The 21,065-nt window shown below is 40.6% G+C and overlaps 1 protein-coding gene across 1 annotated transcript in view; it reads right to left on the minus strand.

The window, feature by feature from the left end:
- Positions 1-270: 270 nt before the first annotated feature.
- SLCO4A1 (solute carrier organic anion transporter family member 4A1) overlaps positions 271-21,065 on the minus strand; it is an 80,231-nt gene continuing 59,436 nt past the window's right edge. Inside the window, exons 6-12 of the mRNA XM_043984455.1 lie at positions 14,265-14,419; positions 11,219-11,414; positions 8,967-9,132; positions 8,685-8,860; positions 8,068-8,132; positions 6,600-6,748; positions 271-2,958 (exon numbers count right to left, since the gene is read on the minus strand). Coding sequence (XP_043840390.1) covers positions 2,794-2,958; positions 6,600-6,748; positions 8,068-8,132; positions 8,685-8,860; positions 8,967-9,132; positions 11,219-11,414; positions 14,265-14,419 — 1,072 coding nt within the window. The 3' untranslated portion in view covers positions 271-2,793. The remainder of the gene's footprint in view (positions 2,959-6,599; positions 6,749-8,067; positions 8,133-8,684; positions 8,861-8,966; positions 9,133-11,218; positions 11,415-14,264; positions 14,420-21,065) is intronic.

Consider the following 21,065-nt stretch of genomic DNA (forward strand, 5'->3'; position numbering starts at 1 on the left):
AATACAATGTTCTGATCTCTGCAAAGCTCTTGGTTTCAGATGTCTGTCATTCTGAAGGTTTTATTTCAAGTTCAAAAGTTTATTATGAACCTGGCATCAATGCCCCTCTTCCTTCCTTGCTCTCCCTGTCTCAGGCTAATTAGTCTATAATTCCAAAGGATCATTTCTCCTCCAAGAATTCAGGTCAGGATATCAAAGAGTAGAGAGCCAGGCAGCAGCTAGGACTACTCAACAGATATGTGCCTTTAGGACAAAGACCTTTCTTCTAGGAGCTTCAGGTTTTGTCCCCCCACCCCTTTTTTTTTTTTTTGGTTCTCACAGGTATCAAAGCTCAGTGTCTTAATGACAGCTTGTGAAAATCTCAGCCCCAAGCTCAAGGATTTCTTCTCCATGAAACCACTGCTCCCTAAGTAGTAATTACATATATTCCATGATCATGATGTGCAGGGCTCCTGTGGAATGGCAGGCTAAACACTAGGAATGTGTGAATAAATCTAACCTCCTTGACACCCACCCTCATATTAGGTTTAGACTACACTGATACAACACTACCTTTAAAGCTGTAATTGATATAGCTTGTGTATCTCTCCCAAAACATACACAGGTTCATACATGTATAAACACACACACACACACACACACACACACACACACACACACACACAGGTGAACAGCTCCATACCAGTGTTACCAGGAAGGGAAGTGGCCAACAACTTTAGTCCAGGCTTTCCCAAACATAGTAACTTCATTCAATTATGCTGCCTAGTCCTAATCCAGCAGGAAGCACTTGAGCCTTGAGTAGAAGCACATTTGCCCTTGACTCCAGAGGCCTCACATCCCTGGGACTCAATGGATTTCAGGCAAGCAAAACATCATTCAGAGGATCACAGGAAAACAAAAAGGACTTAGGATGGCACTTGGCATTTCAGCTGGGTTGCCCATGAGGTCAGAAGTGCTCTTTGCCCTTTAACAAGTTTAGAGTTAATAAAGTTTATGCAAAGACCTTGTTAAAAACTAGTCAATTCTGAATTCATAGAAATATAAGACTTTGTTACAGAGGGTGTGGGGATCTTTAAATATTAAAAATACAGTACATGTACATATATACACTTTAGTAAATGCATACATATGTTTATGAAGTTTAAGCTCCTGATTTCATACTAGCACATGTGAGCTTCACATCTGAGCAGCCAGTTTTGTCCCACTTCCTATACACTGGTTTATCAGACCTAAAAGCTGCAGCTTCATAAATATTCACTTAAAACATATCCCATTATATCTGTGTGAATGGCTCTCATTCTCAAAGGCCCAGTAATTCAAGTCAAGTAGTCACTGTAGACTTTATATGGTCAAGGAGAATCCCAGTGAGTGCTTGAGTTGGGGCAATGTGGTTACAGGCAGTTCTTCTACATTGTAGTGGTCAGCAAAACCATTTTTCATGATATTGTAGTTTAACTGCTTATATACCTTTCTTTGTTGAAACACACACATATAAAACAAAGTGGGGGCAACTTAGGCCATAATCAACCACTACCTGATTCAATGGTCTGCCTTTTAAAAGCGCTTTCAGAGTGTCTAGTTGAAGGTGGGAAAGTTTTCTTTGTCACACTTAGGATTGAAGTCATGATGAGCAATATGTTCACAAATACAAATTGTGCTTATGTGTGCAAATCTGAGGCAGAGAAAGAGAGAGACAGAGACAGAGGGAGAGAGAGAGACACACACAGAGGGGGGGGGTTGGCTCTATCTTCTTACTAGATAGCTCATCAGTAGTTTTCTCCAAGAAAGAATAATAATTTTATACATTCACCAATAAGATTCAATAAAAATACAGCACAATGTTTTTTTTTAAGTCTACATATCAGGGAACCTATGAGGACACCATCAAATTAATTTCCACTCTTCCTTCAAAAGAATACTCCAACAACAAATTCCAAAATTCACACATATTCTCAAACTCAGCTATTTGATATATATATATATAATTTTTAAAAAGCTAATCTAAAATTGCATAGATCTTTGTGTCTCTATTTTTTAAAAAAAGCTTTCAATGCATTCAAGTGAATCCTTAGGTGTCTTCCAAGACCACCTATTTCAAATAAAGTACACTGAAATAGAAACCACAGTTGAAGAACCAGAGGAGCTTAGGAAGGGGTGGCCGATTAGAGGCTTTGGCAGTGACAGAACATAAGGAGGACCAAGGTGGGCCCTGACATTCCTTGTGCTGACCTGGCTGAGTTCCTATGGTCAAAAAGGAATCCATTTATGACATCTGCTGAATAGTGACTATGAAGTCACTCATGGTGATGGTGGTGGTAGATTCAGACAGGCCCCTCCTGCCTTCCTGTGAAGTCCAGGTTCTTTCCTTCTTCTCTCCTCTGTTTGATCTCTTTTTTCCTGCTATCACCTATTCTTATGAAGAGACAGAGGACCTTCATGCTTTTCTCCTATGTCCAGGACAAGCTCCATGCTTCTCTACCATCTCCTTTCATGCCTGTACGTGCTTTTCTTCACTGAGAAAATCAAAACTTAACCCATAAGGTTGTTTCCATATTATGAAGTGCTTCAGTTACTCTCAAACATGAGAGTCCAATATGTGCTTTTTTAAAGGGTAAAAATGGATCGGAGAACATCAGCATGGTTTATCAATTCCATTAAGAACAAGTAAGTGCTGGGTTGGCCCTTCTGAGAAATACTCAAACTATTGGGTCCAGATGTAAATTATGAAATCAAATGGGGATTTCAGCAATACAGAGAGATATGGGGCTGTTATGGAGAGAGACAGTGTGACATTTAAACACCGTTCTGGGTTTTTAGGACAGAGCCATGCTCTTGGAGGTCAGTGGTGTTTTCAGAAGCACTTGAACTGCTGGGTGGAGTTACTGCTGGGGAGTCTGGGGAATCTCTTGGTGGCTTATACAGCAAAAAGGCTGAGCCAAAGAAAATAATCCCAAGCACCTGTGGAAATAGAGAGAGTTGGAGTTTTTGTTTTGTTCTGTTACATCAAGAGATTAAAAGCTCAACAGGGTTTCCCAAAAGATACAGAGTACTAGAAGGCAAGGTCAGAATTTACAACTAGAACTTTCTTTTTCTCTTTAAGGTACTAATCCCCTTTTCAATATCCTAGGTTTCAGTTTCAGTAGGCAAATGCTCCCTTGACCCCTGTCAGAATGCCTGAGCAACCTCTTAGTATGGTATATACTATTGTAGGTTATCCTGGAAGCTGGGCTACAGAATGCAGAACCCTAGCCCTGTGCTAGAAAATTCATATCTCTGGTGATAGATACATGATTGGTAATGATGATGACCAGCTGCCAATTATTTGCTTCTCATTATTCAAGCAACTCTGTCAGACTATGAATTGTTATAGAGAATGCCAACCTGCATTGGTATAGGTAGTTTCCTCATCTTTGAATCCCTACACTGATACAACCACATGTTTAATCCATATTCCATATCTGAATGAATTCAATATTTGTTGAATGAACAATGTGTTCAAGTTTTAATATGAATAAATTCATTCAACAAATATTTAAGTTGCATTTAAAGGACTGTATCGATCCTAAAAAGTACAACTGTTAGTTCAGAAGCAAGATAGGGCTCTGGGCATAGTCAGGAAGACCTAGGTTCAAATCTGGTCTCAGACTCATACTAACTGTGTGACCCTAGGCAAGTCACTTAATCTCTGTTTGCCTCAGTTTCCTCATCTGTAAAATGGAAATAATAAGAACACCTACCTCCCAAGAGTTGTGAGGATCAAATAAGATAATATTTATATAGTGCTTAGCATAGTGTCTGGCACATAGTAGGCATAACATTAATGTTAGCTATTATTGTTATTATTCAGAAGCTCTGTCAGCGGATATATTTCAACTTGCTAATGAGCATTAAAACAACCCTGTGAATTAAAGGTTTCTAAAAAAACCCTCCAATGAATACTCAAATATCTGCTTAGACTTTGGATAATTTGGAATTGTCATATTTACTTTAGATAGGGCAATGAGAGGCAGTGTGGTATAATGGATAGTGCTGGCCTTAAAGCCAGGAAAACCTACCCATAAAGGGCTGTATAAGCTTAGTTCCCTGTGCCAATGAAATTTTGTATGTCCAGTGCCTATCCTATAGAGGGCAAAATGGTATAGTCTCTTTTTAAACATTAAGCCAACACATTGTGTTCTTATATCCTTCATTTTGACTTCTTTTGACCATTTGTAATAGTGTTAGAAGGCTTCAGTTAATGTAAAAGTCATTGCACTTCAAATACAATATGATATGATGAATAACTACTATTTCCACTGATGATTGAAAGGAGCCTTGGCATCTAGTTCTTAGACATGTTGTCCAACTCTGCAATTTTACATTTAAAAGCTCACCTCTATTTAGCACTAACTGGATTAGGTTAGATTAGGTGTTCTTAACCTTGAGTCTGTGAACTTTTTTTTAAGGTATTTTGATTGTTATCTTTCAGTGTAATTGATTTCTTTTGTAAGTCCTAGGGGTGTGATGAAGCCAGTTCCTACCAGTCCCAGAAACCAATTCTGAATTTTTCAGCATAAGCATTTACACTTCAGAAATGAGCAGACGCTACAAATCAAGGCTTGATTTATTGTTTTCTTAAGTCCTAGACTTAATAAAGGAGTAGAAAAAAATGTTACTATGCAGATTAAATGTAAAAGTATTTGGTGGATACATTTTTCTTCTTGCTAGCTATTTATTAAACATTTGCCAGAACAGGTCTATTTGTAACCTTATGTATTTTATTTTATTTTACATATTTAAAAATGTTCTCCTGAGAACAGGTATAGGGGTTACCAGCCTGCAAAAGGGGTCTGTGACACGCAAACAAAAAAAAATGCTAAGATATTTTCTGAGGTTCCTTCTAGTTTTTTTTTCTTTATTTACTTTGGGGGTGGGGTAAGGCAATTGAGGTCAAGTGACTTGCCTAGGGTCACACAGCTAGTAAGTGTCAAGTGTCTGAGGCCGGACTTGAACTCAGGACCTCCTGACTCCAGGGTCAGTGCTCTATCCACTGAGCTATCTAGCTGCCCCTTCTAGTTTTCAATGTAATCCTAAAATATTGTAATGCACATGTCTAATTTTATGTTAAGCTCAGTGATAAAAGAAAACCAAATGACATCATTGGCCAAGCCTGAAAATTAAGCATTTTATTATTTATAGGATATTATGACCTAAAATGAGGACCCTTGTACTAGGTTGATTCTATGTCAATAGACTTCATGATAAACCTTTCCAGAGACAAGAATGAAATACAAGGATTTGAGATTTTAAATTCCAGTTGGGTCTCTTCCTTCTTTCCCAATGAGAAAAATATGAACTGGAATTCTCATGCAACCATAGACAGAGCTGGAAGCCAACAAGTCTACCTTGCTCAAATGAGGAAGCTGGCCTGAGAGAGATTCAATGGCTTTCCAATTGTCACACAGCTTAGTAGCATCTGAGAGAGGATATGAGATCTGGTCTTCCTGACTCCAAGCCCAGTATTCTATCCATTATACACCCTGGCTATCTCTATGATATTCTGAGTAAGCAGGCCTTTTGCGACCCTTCTAATCCAGACATATGTGATCACAGAGCTTGAAGGGACTTCAGAAGCCATGGCACTCAACCCCTTAATCATACAGATGAGAAAACTCAGAGGCAGGGAAGTTAAGTGATATGCCTAAGGTGACGCAGGTAAGTGTATAAAGTCAGTATTATTTCCGTTCTTTCTTGGGTTGTACCAATTATTGAGTAAGGCAACATAAAACTGAGGAATTGGAATCCATGTTTTTCTACTGTAATTGAAGAGGGCCATGATGAAGACTACCTTGGAATTTAAAAACTAAGGATACCTGGCTGATTATCAAGGAAAAGAACAACACCAATATCAGCACATCAGTAAAAATATTAATATGTAGAATTAAATATGCAACTTAGGGGTCTCTAGTCTTTTGTTGAGGAAGAACTACTTCTCTTTTTCCTGATGCTTTAAGATCACTGAGGGCAGCTAGGTGGTGCAGTGAATAAAGTACTGGCTCTGGATTCAGGAGGACCTGAGTTCAAATCCAGCCTCAGACACTTGACACTTACTAGCTGTGTGACCCTGGGCAAGTCACTTAACCCTCATTGCCCCGCAAAAAAAAAAAATCACTGAGAGAAGATGATTGTGGATATCGAAAGCTAAAGTCCCTAGGTAGACTAAAAGGGAATATTGCTATTGTCTGGGGAGAGGGTAGTGAGGTAGAGAAAAGGGCATGGCAGCACCAATAAGAATACACAATCAAGTTTTTTTTGTTTTTTGGTTTTTTTAGTGAGGCAATTAGGGTTAAGTGACTTGCCCAGGGTCACACAGCTAGTAAGTGTTAAGTGTCTGAGGCCAGATTTGAACTCAGGTCCTCCTGACTCCAGGGCTGGTGCTCTATCCAGTGTGCCACCCAGCTGTCCCACAATCAAGTTTAAGAATATACATGATCTGCTGATTTTGGGCAAAGCCTCCTGTAAGTGCAAAAGATATTTTTCAAACTTAGACTCTTGAATGTTCCCTGCAGGGCTCCTAATTTCTACTAACATGATGGAAATAAGATAAGGTCCTAACTCACCTTGTAAACAATTCCAGCAATAAGAGTGTAGTGGCTCATGGCAGAGTTCTGATAAATGTAGCAGGATCCCTGCTCTCCACATTGGTTCTGCCAGAGTAAACAAGCTTTATCAATCACCCAGCCAAAGGCAATTGGGCCTGGAATTCCACCTGTAGGGAAAGAAATAGCACTTTATTATGAACAGAACTCCTGTAAGTTGGTTCTTGATGTCAGTCCTTTAGTCAACAAATATTTATTAAGTGCTTTCTATGATCTAGGCATTGTTCTACATAGTAGAGAGACAAAGAAAGGCTAAGAAAAAAGGTTCTGCCTTCAAGGAGCTCACATTCTAATGGGGAAGACAACAAATAATTCACTAGGTATATACAAGATACAGAGAATAGGTAAAGAGATAATCTCAGGGCAAGGCACTAGCAGCTGAGAGGACCAAGAAAGGCTTCTTGAAGAAGGCTGGATCTTTAAGGAAGCCAAAAGAGCTAAGTGGGGTAAGTGAAGAGTGGGAGAAATCCAGACACAGGGGATGGACAAGACAAAGGTATGGAGATGGGTGATAAATTGCTCTGTGCCTAAAATTGCAAGTAGGCCAGCATAGTTTCATCATAAAGTATGGAGGAATGTAGTCTAATAAGACTGGAAGAGTAGGAGGGGGCCACATTAGAAAAGGTTTTAAATACCAAACAAAGGATTTTAAAAATTGATTCTGGGGGCAGCTAGGTGGTACAGTGGATAAAGCGCTGGCCCTGGACTCAGGAGGAGCTGAGTTCAAATCCGGCCTCAGACACTTGACACTTACTAGCTGTGTGACCCTAGGCAAGTCACTTAACCCTCATTGCCCCACAAAACAAAACAAACAAACAAACAAAATTGATTCTGGAGGCAATAAGGAGTTTATTAAGTAGAGGGCTGACATGATCAGATCTGTGCTTTAGGAAAACCAGTTTGGCAATTGAGTGGAGGATCTATTGGAGTGGGGAGGCTCTTGAGGTTTTGAAGACACTTGTTACAATAACCCAGGCAAGAGCTGATGGGGGCCTGAATAGGTTCCTGTCTGTGTGAGTTTAGACAAGGGGATATGAGAGATGATATGAAGGTATAAATGACAAGATTTGGCAATGGATTGCATATGTGGGATGAGAGAGAGGAGTAAGGATCAAACCAAGTTGGCTAGCCTTGGGTGATTGGAAGGATGAAGGATGGTAATGACCTTGAGAATAACAGGGAAATCTGGAACAGGGAAAGATTTTGAGGGAAATATGTTTTGGTGTATGTAGCAATGTCTTCATGATTTGGGGCATTCAAATCCATGAGATAGGTTTTTAGAAAAAGTAAAATTCATCACTTAGAGTTGGTCAAATAACATTCTTGAATTGTACATAGGGGTTGTCTTTTGACTCCCCCTGACTTTATGAGCAGAAGAAAGCACACAGGGGTTCCAAGAAGGCATCTCCTTATATATACAATACTGTACCTAGAGTGCGTACTACAATCCATTGAATTCCTAGTGCAAAGGATCTCTGCCGGTCAGAGACACACCTATAACACAAAGCATCAGAGTTAAAAAGTTAAAAATGGTGTTCTTTAAATAACACAGCCCCAATTAGACCATGCCTATTTTACAACACAACTCATGAGTGATAGGTATGCTACATTAACATCTCTTTGAGGGGTTCAGGGTTTTATTTCATGAGTATGGTATATACAACATTCTCAGGGCCATTTGACTCATTCGGTACTAGTATGGCACAATGGTGAAGGCAATGGATTTTTGAGTCAGTAGGCCTGGGTCTGAATCACGACTCTGCTATTTAACTGTGTCTAGGCCACTTCCTTTCTTGGGGATTCGAATTCCTCATCTGTAAAATGAAGGGTTTGACTTGGGTTATCTTCTGAAGTCCCTTCCAGCTTTAAGTCTATGATACTATCAGCACTGAATGTCATTCACATTTGGCCCCTTCAGAGAATATGATTCAAGAAATCACAGGCAAAATCCCAGCTATCGGTTTCCTGAGCTCATGATGTTCCAGAGTTAACCTTGCTGAGAGGAAGGCTTTAGTACAGATCAAACCCCCTCACCCAGTTCCTTACCGTAAAGTTGCAGTTAAAGCAGGGATGCTGCTTAGGAATGTAAATAAAATTACAGCGAATACGAAAACCAGAAGAAGGGCCTTTCTCTGACAAGATGAAGTGCATTTCCCTGCTGTAGCGTGACCCAAATTAGAGGGGAAATGCTGAGGAAGAATACAGCTACAGTCACGGTAAACCTGGGAAGCCCAACAACATCACACCAATTATCAATCACCCAATGGAAGGAATGGATCATGTAAAAGTTTCTTATAGAATGAAGCCAGTGCAGACAGTGTCACCTACCTTCTTGCCTCCTTCTGCAAGTGTAGACACTTTGAAGCACCCAGCATGACAGGGAGAGTAGTACGTTACATTGTCTATACCACACACCGGACTGTAGATCTCCCTCAGACACCCACACTTCTCATTACAGGAAGCCAACAGCTGTAGACTGCCTTCTGGCAAGATGCTAGAGAAAACATGAGATCCAATTCAGCAAACATTTATTAAGTAGCTATTATGTGACAGGCACATAAAAATGATATATTCCCTATCCTCAAGGAATTTATATCCAGCTGGGGGTGGGGAGGAGTGTATGACATGCAGAGTCATAACTAAGACTTCTGGCACCTGGAATAGATTTGGCTGGGTGTCAGAGGAGAGCTAGATCTCAAAGCAGCTGTTGGAGAGACTGGCATCACTATCATTGCCACTGATCCTAAGAATCTCATGTGGCATGCATCTCCAGGCCTGGCATCACAATGCAAGCAGTCCATCTGGGATGGATATAGTTGTGCCGCATGGTGGTGGGTATGGCGGGGTGGGGGCGGGGGGGGGGGAGGAGGCAGGCATACAGGCAGGACTTGGGAGAAGTATATAAAGGCAGAGGCATCATTAGGAGTGGCTGCTCTAGGAAAAGGAGCAGGACAATATCACATTGGGTAAGGCAAAGCTGTGGAAGATCACAAAGCTGACTGTATGCTGCTGCTACATGACTGTCAGCATCTTGGAATGAAACACTGGTGGTCATGTGCTAATTACAGTTGGACCTCATTCGCTCAGAGAAATACTACCTTATAATATAAGGTGTGATGGGGGCAAAAGAGAAATCCGGATAAAATGCAGTTAGACAATACAAGGTAGAAAAGAATGTTTTTCACATGGTTGGGAGAAATAAAGGAAAGCTCAAAGGAAGGGAGCACCTGAGTTGAGTCCTGAAAAAAGCAAGGCATTTTTTTTCAAAGGAGGTCGAGGGATGAATATAACCCAAGCATGGATGATGACCGGCACAAAGCCAGGGCCAGGAGATTGCATAGCAAGTTCAAAGAGTAGCTCATAGTTAGTTTGGTTGGGAAAAGCCTGATAAGGTAGGTTGGAACCAAATCATGGGTTGGGGAGGAGAGGGTTTAAATACATGACTAAGGTATTTTAAAAGCCACTGAGAAGACTGGTGGAAAATATGGGGTGGGGTATGGGGAATTTGTTTTAAAAGACTGGTATGCTTTAAATTCTCCCAAGTTAAAAAAAAATTGACTAATTAGTCTGTTGTTTTCCCCATAGTGTCTCCTCACCTATAATTTTAGAGGATTGGAGACATTCACTTTAATTTTTTATGTCTGAGAAATTGCCATAGAATCATAAGATTTAGAGCCTGGAGGTTTCACCAAGCTCATCAATTCTGATCCAGTTTCTCACAGGAAAAAACAGATCTCCCAAGAATAATAGACAAAATGGACATTTATAAAACACTGAAGTCTGCAAAGCACTTTTTGCACATTACCTCATTTGAGCCTCACAATATCCCTTTGAAGTAGGTATTGCCTGAATTACTATCCCCATTTTAGAGATGAGGAAATTTGAAAACTATCTCTACATGTAACTGGAAAATAATAAAATATTTATATGGAAAAAATTTAAAAAATAAAAATAGATGCGGAAATTGAGGCTCCCAGAATTGAAGTGGTTTGCCCGTTATCACACAGTGTCAGAGGTAGGCATTGAATTCAGATCTTCCTTCTCCTAGGTGTAGAATTCCAGGTACTGGACCACCTGCCTCTCTACCCAAGAAGGAAAGCAACTTGCTCAGGTTCACAAAAATAAGTGGCAGAGGCAGGCATCAATCCTGGGCCTCTGTCTCTAAATTCAGTGTGTCTTCTCAACAAAGAGTTTGTTACAAGTACCTGGTAATCCATTCTCCATTTTATAGGAGCATTAAAAATCTATTAAAGGGGGGGGGCAGCTAGGTGGTGTAGTGGATAGAGTACTGGCCCTGGATTCAGGATGACCTGAGTTCAAATCCAGCCTCAGACACTTGATACTTACTAGCTGTGTGACCCTGGGCAAGTCACTTAACCCTCATTGCCCTGCAAAAAACAAAAAAAACCCCAAAAATCTATTAAAGGCTAGATATTCTAATTCCACCTAGGTCCCATATCTGTTCCATATTCAGATCTCTCCTGAAATGCACCAACCCAGTAACCACTTTTGTTTCTCATGGATGCTTCCTCTAATCAATGTGTGCCATTCCAGTCAAAACATAAGCTCTAGGCTCTTACCTCCCATTATACTTATGTGTCACGCCAGCAACAGGCATGTTCGGACAGTGCATGAAAAATATGCAGATGGCTAACAGGCTTATCACTGTGCAAAAAAGGCAGAACTTGATAATCCCTGAGCATCGGAGTTTAAATTTGTTCACGAAGAATCCACCCAGGAATGTACCTCCTCCCCCTGCTGGCACCACCAGGTAACCTGCAAGAAAAAGAAGTGCATTAATATGCCTATAAAGGACAAGAAGGAGACTGTTGAGGATTGGCTTTGAGTTCACCCTTTGTCACTAGATTCAGTAAGCTTCAGGGTCAAATGAGATGATGCATATAAAGGGCTCTGAAAAACTTGAAGTGGTATGTAAATCAGTCATTCAAACATATACTAAGTACCTCCTCTGAGCTAGATACCATCCTATCCATTGGGGATATAAAGACAAAAGTGAAAAAGAATTTCTGCCCTCCAGATTTTGGAAAAGCCTGGAAAGGCTTGCATGAACTGATGCTGAGTGAAGTGAGCAGAACCAGAACACTTAACATAGTACAGCGACATTGTGGTATACTTAACTATTGCTCTTCTGAGCAATGCAATGATTCAAGAAAATTCCAAAGGACTCATGTTGGAAAATGCTATTCACAACCAGAGAAAGAACTGTTGGAGAATGAATGCAGATAAAACATACTATTTTCACCTTTTTTTGGTGGTTCTTTTCTATTGGCCCATTTCTTCTTTCACAACAGAACTAATATGGAAATGTTTTACATAATAGCACATATATAAAACCTATATCATATTACTTACTATCTTAGGGAGACAATTTGGAACTCAAAATTTTTAACAAATTAATGTTAAAAATTCTTTACATGTAATTGGGGAAAATACTGTAAAAAAAGAAATCCTCAAGAAACTTATGTTCTAATTCAGGTGGCAAAATAAGAATGATTATTATTATATTTCAAGGACTAGAACACTGCTGGAGCTGAGGATACCTTTCTACACTAAGGGACAGTTAGAAAAATATTACTCAGATGAAGTGAGGTGTTTAGTCTGTTTCATTCTGAGGGTGTTATTTATGAAGGAGCAAAGGCTCATAGATTTAGAAGTGAAAGCGACTTCAGAAATAGAAATATAAGTTCCTTAAGGACAGGTACTCTTTCATTTTTGTTTTTATAAGCACAGTACATAGCACAGTGCCTGGTGAAGATTAGGCACTCAACGAGTGCTTGCTGATTGCTTGGGAAGAATACAGGATTCCAGTTGGAATAAGGCACTTTGCTAATTTGAATTTGACCCAAGAAAGGTGGTTGCAGAACACAAGAAAAATATGACTACTGGATAAAGGACCCTAAATTTCTGACTTGACTTGAAATGTAACCTATTATTTGAGAATATGTGGGATAAGATCCTCTGTATACTAAAGTCCCACATCATAGTTGAAAACAGCTCAAGCTTCACAGGTCTGAGTGTGAGTGTGAGTGTGAGTGCAAGGGCGAGTATGTGGTGGGGGAAGCTTGGTGCCCTGTAGGGGGTGTTGACTTCCAGCCACATGGAACCATCATACTCACAGTTTTAATATGGATTCAAATGACGATGATGATGGTGATACGTATATCTCTATCACTTTAAGTTGTGTAAAGTGCTTTACACAACTCATTTGGTCCTTATAACAACCCTGTGAGGTAGGTACTATTATTATCCCAATTTTACAGATGAGGAAATTGAGGCTGAGACTTGCCTAAGGTCATAGAACTAACTAAGGTTTTGAGGAAGGATTTGAACATCGATCTTTCTAATACTAAGTTCAGAATGATGCCATTTTTTTCTAACTAGCTGCCAACCAGCAAGTAAGTGTCCTAGGCAGGATTTGAACACAGGACTTTCTAATACCAAGTCCAGTATCCTACCAATAATGCCCACTAGCTACCAATCAACTGTTGGCCCTGGAGATGAAAGGAAGACAATGTGTATTTGGTAGAGAAGGAAGTGTCACAAATGCTTTGGAAAAAGGATGCCTGCTACCAGCAAGACATACCTAGTGATGCTGTAGTATTTGGGAAATTATAGGTTGCTTGCCACCTTGGGCCTAATCTAGCCATAGTGACACACACATTTAAGCATTTGGAAATTAAAACAATCAAAGTTGTTGCTATTTAACTCTGAGAACTTGATTACTTGGGAGAATCACTTTGCTATTAAGATTGGGCCTGGGGCAGCTAGGTGGCGCAGTGGATAGAGCACCAGCCCTGGAGTCAGGAGTACCTGAGTTCAAATCCGGCCTCAAACACTTTACACACTTACTAGCTGTGTGACCCTGGGCAAGTCACTTAACCCCCATTGCCTCACTAAAAAAAAAAAAAAAAAAAAAAAAAAAAAAAAAGATTGGGTCTGCTATTCCATTCTAAGGATGTTTAATGCCAAAAAGGAATGGAAAAATTTCTGTCACCAGAGCAACAAGGGCTACTAGGTGACACAGTGAATAGAGTGCTGGGCCTAGAGTCAGGAAGACTCCTCTTCCTGAGGTCAAATCTGGCCTCAGACACTTAGTAGTATGACCCTGGGCAAGTCACTTAATCCGGTTTGCCTCCATTTCCTCATCTGTAAAATGTGATTGAGAAAGAAATGGCAAACCACTCTATTATCTTTGCCAAGAAAACCCCAAATGATATCATGAAGAGTTGTACATGACTGAAAAAGTGATTAACCAACCCAAATAGTAACATGAAAACTTATGCACTGTCCTACCAAATGGGGGATAGGAAATTTCACATCTGGTGAGAGGAAGGAGAAAGAAATTGAACTGGCAAAAGGTCAGCATTTATGTACTAGGGAGATTGGTTTACCGTGACTTCTAAACTCAAATCTCCCCAAAGCCTCTGAATTCTTACTGGTTAGTGATCATACTCACACCCACACTGAGCCAAGCACAGGAGTCACAGTGCACTACGAAAAGAGCTTCCTAAGCACTCCTCAAGGCTCAGTAGACATCAGGCTGAATTATTCAAAGGCTCACTCTGCACAGAGACCCAAGAAAAACTCACATATTCTGTTTCTTACCGAATAAGGTAGCAGCTTCAGAAGCACTTAAACTGAACTGTGATTCGAGGAACTTGGGTCCAAAAGTCGACATGCCAGCAATGAGGGTGGCCTCCGTTGCCCCAGCTAAGCAGAGCAGGATGAATGTAGGGTTCCGCAGCAGCAGCCAGATTGAGCTAGAGATCAGGAGGTCAGAGTGGACCGGAAATGAAAAATGGAAATTGTAATCAAATTGCTAGTCCTGAGCTGGCTTTTTTTCCCAAAAGTCTTCCTTTGGATGAAATCATAAGTGACTAAAAATTATGCAATAATGTGATTGTGCCACGGATTTCAGCTAAATCCAGGAAACATTTATTAGGTGCCAGCATATTCTAGACATGATACTAGGCTCTGGTGACACAAAGACAAAAACCATAGTCCCAGGCCTTAAGGAGCTTAATTGACTGAAATAGGGTATGTATAAGGAAATAAAAGATAAATCCAAATTAAATACAGAATGATTTTGTGAGCTGAGGCTTTGGAAGGGAGGGAGGGATTCCAAGAGGCAGAGGTTAGGAGAAGATAGCATTACAGGCATGAAGAAGAGCTGGTGGAAAGACAGAAATGAGAGGCAGAATGCCATCTACAGGGCAGCAACATGTAGCCTAATTTGACCGAACAGCAGAGTCAATCAGGAAATCCAACTCAAAAGTCAGAGGTCTGCATTTCATCCTAGAAGCAATAGGGAACAACTGAGGTTTCTTGAATAGGGAGTGACATGATTAGACCAGCTTTAGGAATACTAAATTGGCAGCTGTGTGGAAGATGGATTGGAGAAAATGGGGGCGTGGGGGGGGGGAAGAATCACAAAGTATTAAGCCGGAAGGAATGGACATCTTTCTAATCCATCTCCCCCTGCCCCCATTCTTTTGTATAGAGACAGATCCGGAAAGAAATGATTTGCCCAAAGTTGCACAGCAAAGAAGTGGTAGTTTCCAGGCTCAAAACCAAGCCTTCTGATTCCCCGGTCCATTGTTTTTTCCCAGTGCTTCAACTAGATTTCTGACCCCTGAGATGCTCTACTTTAAGAACAGAGGGAAAGGTCCATTAAGAAGTTTTATTGCCACTTTTCCTTGAGATTTGGGATCCACTGTTTCTCACTTAAGCACAAGGGAGTCTCCTAGAAAGAGATAGAGGCACCCTCCTTTGCTCATGATTAGGTAACAGGATGTAGCAAATTTATCCCAGGAAGGTCAAAATACTGGCAGGAACTTGGCTCTAAGAGGGATAGGCAAGCTTCTTCCAAGGTTTGCTTAATTCCTGATTCAGAGATGATGATGTGTCTGGCTCAGTTGGGCTGTACTAACCTATTACAGAGTGATTTGCACTGTCCTGATGCTTCTTTGCTATTTTAAAGAGTGAATCAGGGAAAATAATTTATTACTTGCCCTACTCAAGACTCAGCAACAGAGCTAGGTTTACTCTCAAGTCTGTTAATTCCCAGGCCAGCCATTAATGGTTTCTATCAGGCAATCCAATATACACAGACATTAAGAAGCAGCAGAATTAATAATCCTTCCGTTTCACAGGCTTGAAAACTGAGGAACTAATTTTTCTTCTGCTGACAAAAGAGAGAACAAAGGAAGAGGCCTTACAGGGTAGGAAGACAAGTCAATCTGCTGGTGCTGTGGCTTATCTGGGGGGGTACTGAGCAGAAAGTTTAGACCTCAGGAGCATCTGCAAGGTCTGAAGGCAGAAGACCTGAAGAAGAGTTTCTGGGTCACAGAAGGAGAAAAAAGGTCACATTCCCAAGGCACTCTGTCACAGAGATGACTAGAAAAGGAGCTTGTGAAAGCTCACTGACTCGGAAGGAAAGGCGGGCATTTAGCTGGTGGGTCAAAAGGCCCTGGCTTCCAACAGAGCCCCCTTTGAGTAATGCCCCGGCTCTCATCTTGGATGGACACTGGCAGGGGGTATGGTTGTAAAGCTGAAAATGCATTGAGGATGATGCTACTTCCTCATAATGAGGCTGATCAGGGCAGCCCGGGGAAATAGCCTTCTGCATAGAGTTCCTCTCCAAGATACACCACAAGTCAACATCAAGAGCCATTCTCCTTTATTCATTTGAAGCAGTGCCCTGTCTAACCCTAGTGAAGGGGACTCTGCTTAACACTTATACAGACTCAACATTTTGTTAGATTTTCAAGGGACTTGTTGCTAGGGTGGAGAGAAATTGAATGCAGTCATGGCACATGCAAATGTATGCAGTAACAAGCCAAGTTTTAATGGGGTTCCACCTTACTGAGGAAACAGGTTTTTTTTTGTTTTTTGTTTTTTTGTTTTTAAACCAGACTATGATTTCATCTTTGTAGGGAAGTCCTGGGGAAAAACTCCCACTCTCAATGCAAAATCAGTGCCAGCCCTTCAATTTGTACTCTTAAGAGATTCTCTATCCTCTATGACATGATGCCTCCCCAAGAATTTATATTTAAGTTAAATTGCAGAAAGCTAGGTGGTATGAGAGATAGAGCGTTAGCTTAGAAGTCAGGAAGCCCTGAGTTGAAAAGCTTATCTTAGACATTTACTAGCTATGTTACTCTGGGCAAATCACTTGATCAGCCTCATCTGTAAAATAGGGCCAATGACACCTACTCCACAAGGTTGTGAAAAAACAAGATAATTTGTGGAAAGTACTTTGCAAACCTTAAAATACTATACACATGCTGGCTATTTTATCATTACTTTCTTGTGGGGGAAGGGAAAGGGTTCTCAGGGCCACAGCCAGCTATAGTGACTACAGCTTTGTCCCAGGGTGCTGACATTGAGATGGTGACAGCTTAGAAACAACTGAGGTTAAGATCAAATAGCAAGAATAGTGAGAAATGGAAACTATTGCATGTTCCCCTTCTTTCATTCCAAGTGAGGTTATCCATGGCCCAGCCCTTACTGATCGCTTTCCCAGAGACATCCTTGTGATAGTCGGATTCACAGTTGCGCTACTTTCCCCTTTCCCCTCTCCCAACTGAATTAGTCCCAGTGCCAAAACAGCTAGTATAACTATGGAAAGGAAGGGTTCCTACAAATTCCAGAAATAGAAGCTATCCCTGACAACCCCCTACCCCCTAATGATGGTGGTTTCTCCTCCCTTGAATATCTCATGGCATTTTGATCGATTTGCTCCTTTGGATGTGTCCCAATCTCCTTTCTATCATAGGTACTTATGTGATTTTCCTTCTGCATTCCCTCTACCCTTCTCATCTACTACCTATTAGAGTGTAATCTCCTAAGAGAGTCTGTTTCATATAATTAGATATATCTCACACCTGGCATGAACCTACTTAATCAATATTGGATGGATGCCAAAGTCATAACGATCTGACGTAACTTGACACAAATATTAAAAAAGGAAAAGATCTTTCAATTCACAAAGTTCTATTTGGAGGATGGTGTAATGCTCAGTATCATGACCAGAGTACCAGCAAGAGTCAGGATGACCTGGGGAGAGCACCCGCCTCTGACATAATGTTGGCTGTGCAACACTGGACAGATTGCTTAGCCTCTTTGTATCCCAAAACAAAAGCCCTAAGACAAAGAACAGTTGCTACAGTGAGTTTCCTTACCAGGGAGTTCCCTGGCCAGATAAAGTTACAGCAAACTCAAAAAACAAACAAAAACTACTTCTAGATAAGGCTCTATAACTTTTCTTCTGTTATCAGGTGACATGGTGCTATTTTCTTTATGCACAATGGACATGTCTATGAAGACATCATTCAATGATATAGGTGATTTCAAAGATTGAGTTATATTGGTTGAGGAAGAAAAAGAAATTGGGTAGCCTGAGAAGCTGAGGGAGAGGCAAGCTAAAATACCATCACAGAAAGTATGCTCAGAAAAAGTAATCAGAGAAATGCTTAATACTAGCCCCAACAAATAACTAAAGCTTGGATTCAAAAGGAAAACAAAAACAAAAATGCCCTTATTAGGAAGGTACATAGGAAATTTGATGTGTGATACTGTATCCCCACTACCAAACTCATTTATGTACTAGCTAACTTTAAATCTTTGGTGAAGACTGAAAGATAGTTGGAAACCACCCAGAGAAATTTTCAATTTGCTTACAATCATAGAGGAGGCTTTCTAGACAAAGCAGCACAATTCCATGATTATATAGATGAGGAAGCTAACAATAACAGTGTTCTAAAAATGAACTGAAGTCACTAGGCCCAGCTGAAGGAATGGTACTCTCAGGTGCCAAAAGGACTGGCAAGAGGTAGAGCCTTCTGTCAGTGATTACTCAAGATGTGGAGGTTATGAGAAGTCCCTTGGGCCTTGGAATTACAAGTGTCCTTATTTTCTAGAATGGAGATAAGAGAGTCTGCCACCTATTAAGCCAATGAGTTTGTGGTGAATGGCAAAAATTCTAGAACATGTTGATGGGATGATTTGTGAACATCTAGAAAGAGGAAACTGTGTTCACGAAGAGCCAGCAAGGCTTCATCTAGACAAAGTTATGCCATATCAACCTCATTTTTTTTTTTGTCAGTATTAACTATACAATCAAGGGAATGAATGGTGTAGGACAAATTTTCCTAGTTTTCAGACAAAAGAACTTGATAACATTTTCATGGTATTTGAGAGACACAGGCTAGATAAGAGCACAGTTAGGTGGCTTTAGAACTAACTGAATGACTGTACCCAAAGGGTAGTAAATAGTAGGTTAATGTCAATGTGGAGAGAATTGTGCCCAAGGTATCTGGTTAACATTGTATCAGTTTTAGACAAATTCATAGAAGGTATGTCAAATTTCCAAATGAAATGTAGTTGGTACGGCAAGCTAACATGTTGAGGAACAAGGACACAAAAGATGACAGATTATCATGATGAGATTAATTGAAGAAGGACTTCAATAGCAAGGAAATGTAAAAGTCTCTCCTTTGGTCAAAAACATCAACTTCACTAGGACAGGATGGGTGAGGTAGGGGTAGATAATAGTTGGTATGGAAACAGATTTGCTGGTTTCAGTGCATTGCCAACTCAATAAGTCAAAGTATGACAAAGCAACCCAAAAAAAAAAAGTTAATGCATTCTTGGGGTACAATGAGAGAGATTTCATGTACGAAACACAGGAAGTGAAAGTCACTTTGCACTCTACCCTGGACTAGACCATACTGGAATACTGTATTAGTTCAGGTATCACTACCACTCTTTAAAAGGTTTGTTGACCTACTCTAGACTACATCAACTGAGGATCCAGCCAAACCAGCCTTGTTTTTCCTCACACTTGACATACATTGTTTGTCGAGACTGTCTAGAAAGCAGATCGCTTTTCTCCTTTCCTCTTGGTTCCAGGCTTAGCTAAGGTGCTGCCTCACATAAGAAATGTTTCTTATTCTCCTATTGTGGAGTGCTCTCTCTATTCTTAAATAATCTTGTATTTACTTGTTTGGTTTTTTATATAGTATAAAAGCAATATAATGTAAGGTCCTTGAGGGTAAGAAGTGGTTTTGTGTTATGTGTTTGATTTTTTAGTTCTAGTGCCTGTAGTATAATGCTTTATACATATTAGGTGCTTGGAAACATTTGTTATATTTAGTTGAAGATTAGTGGTCAAAACTGAAGGTAGTTTAGCTTCATTAGAAGGAAACCTAGTAGGGAGATGAACATGATCTCTATATTCAAGTATTCAAAGTCCTGGCTTGGATGATAGGGATGAAATTTACAGGAGATATGCACTCAGACACTATTATTGTTGGTCTTCCTTAGGCTGTTGTTCTGTAATTGAAGATGTTTCCATACATGAAATACAAGCACTCCTAGTAACACTATATTTGATAATGATTAATTGAGTCATAGCTGGAAATAAACCTGAACCACATTCTTAGCCTGCCTTGAAAATTGGGGGGAGGAAGGGGAAGGAGAAAGGGAAAGGAAAGGGAGAGATGGAGGGAGAGAAAAGAGAGAAAGGGAGAGGAAGAAGAGAGAGAGGGAGAAGGAGAGGAAGAGAGGGAGAAGTAGGAGAGGAAGGGGAGAAGTGGGACAGGAAGGAGAAGGATAAGAGGGGAGAGGAAGGAAGGGAGAAAGAGAGGAAGAGATGGAGAGGTAGGAGAGAGGAAGGAGAGGAAGAAGAGAGTGAGGGAGGAGAGGAGGGGAGGAGAGGTAGAAGAGGGAGAAGAGGAAAATTGAAGAGAGAGAGAGTGGAAGGGGAGGGAGATACCAAAGCCGAGAGATTCAAGAGGGAAACACAAAGAGTTAGACTCTGTTCCCTGGAGGCTTTGCATATGTGAGATTCCCCCCCAGGGAAATCAACTGGCCCCAAAATGACTACTGCTGGAAGCAGTGAAAGAAGAGCATTAAGTGTTCTGGTGCCAAGCTGGGGGGGCTGCAAGAACTCCAAGCATCAGTGTCAGCTAGGTGGTGCAGTGGATAGAGCACCCAGCCCTGGATTCAGGAGGACCTGAGTTCAAAGATGACATACATCTTTCCCTTGTAGAAGTCATCCAATCTCTCCATTTTTATGACAGACACCAAACACTAGAGGTGAAAGTGACTTGTCCAAGCTATTAAGTAGCAGCAGATCTAGTTTTGCAACCCAGGTCTTTGGATTACAAGCCAAATAACTCTTTCCTACAGCACACCCAATCTGGAGGCTTTAATTTCTTTCCATTTCCTTGGGGTTTATATCCAGGGGTTCCTGTGCACTAATATTCCAAGTCTATCTAATTTAACATTCCAAAGAAATGGAATAATTGGGTGCATACTAGAGCTCTCTTCTTGGACTTACAGTATTCACTGAGGAATATATGAATAAAGTAATTGCTCATTTGTGCTGGAAAAAAATTGCCA

This window comes from Dromiciops gliroides, chromosome 2, assembly GCF_019393635.1.
Source record: "Dromiciops gliroides isolate mDroGli1 chromosome 2, mDroGli1.pri, whole genome shotgun sequence".
NCBI lineage: Eukaryota > Metazoa > Chordata > Mammalia > Microbiotheria > Microbiotheriidae > Dromiciops > Dromiciops gliroides.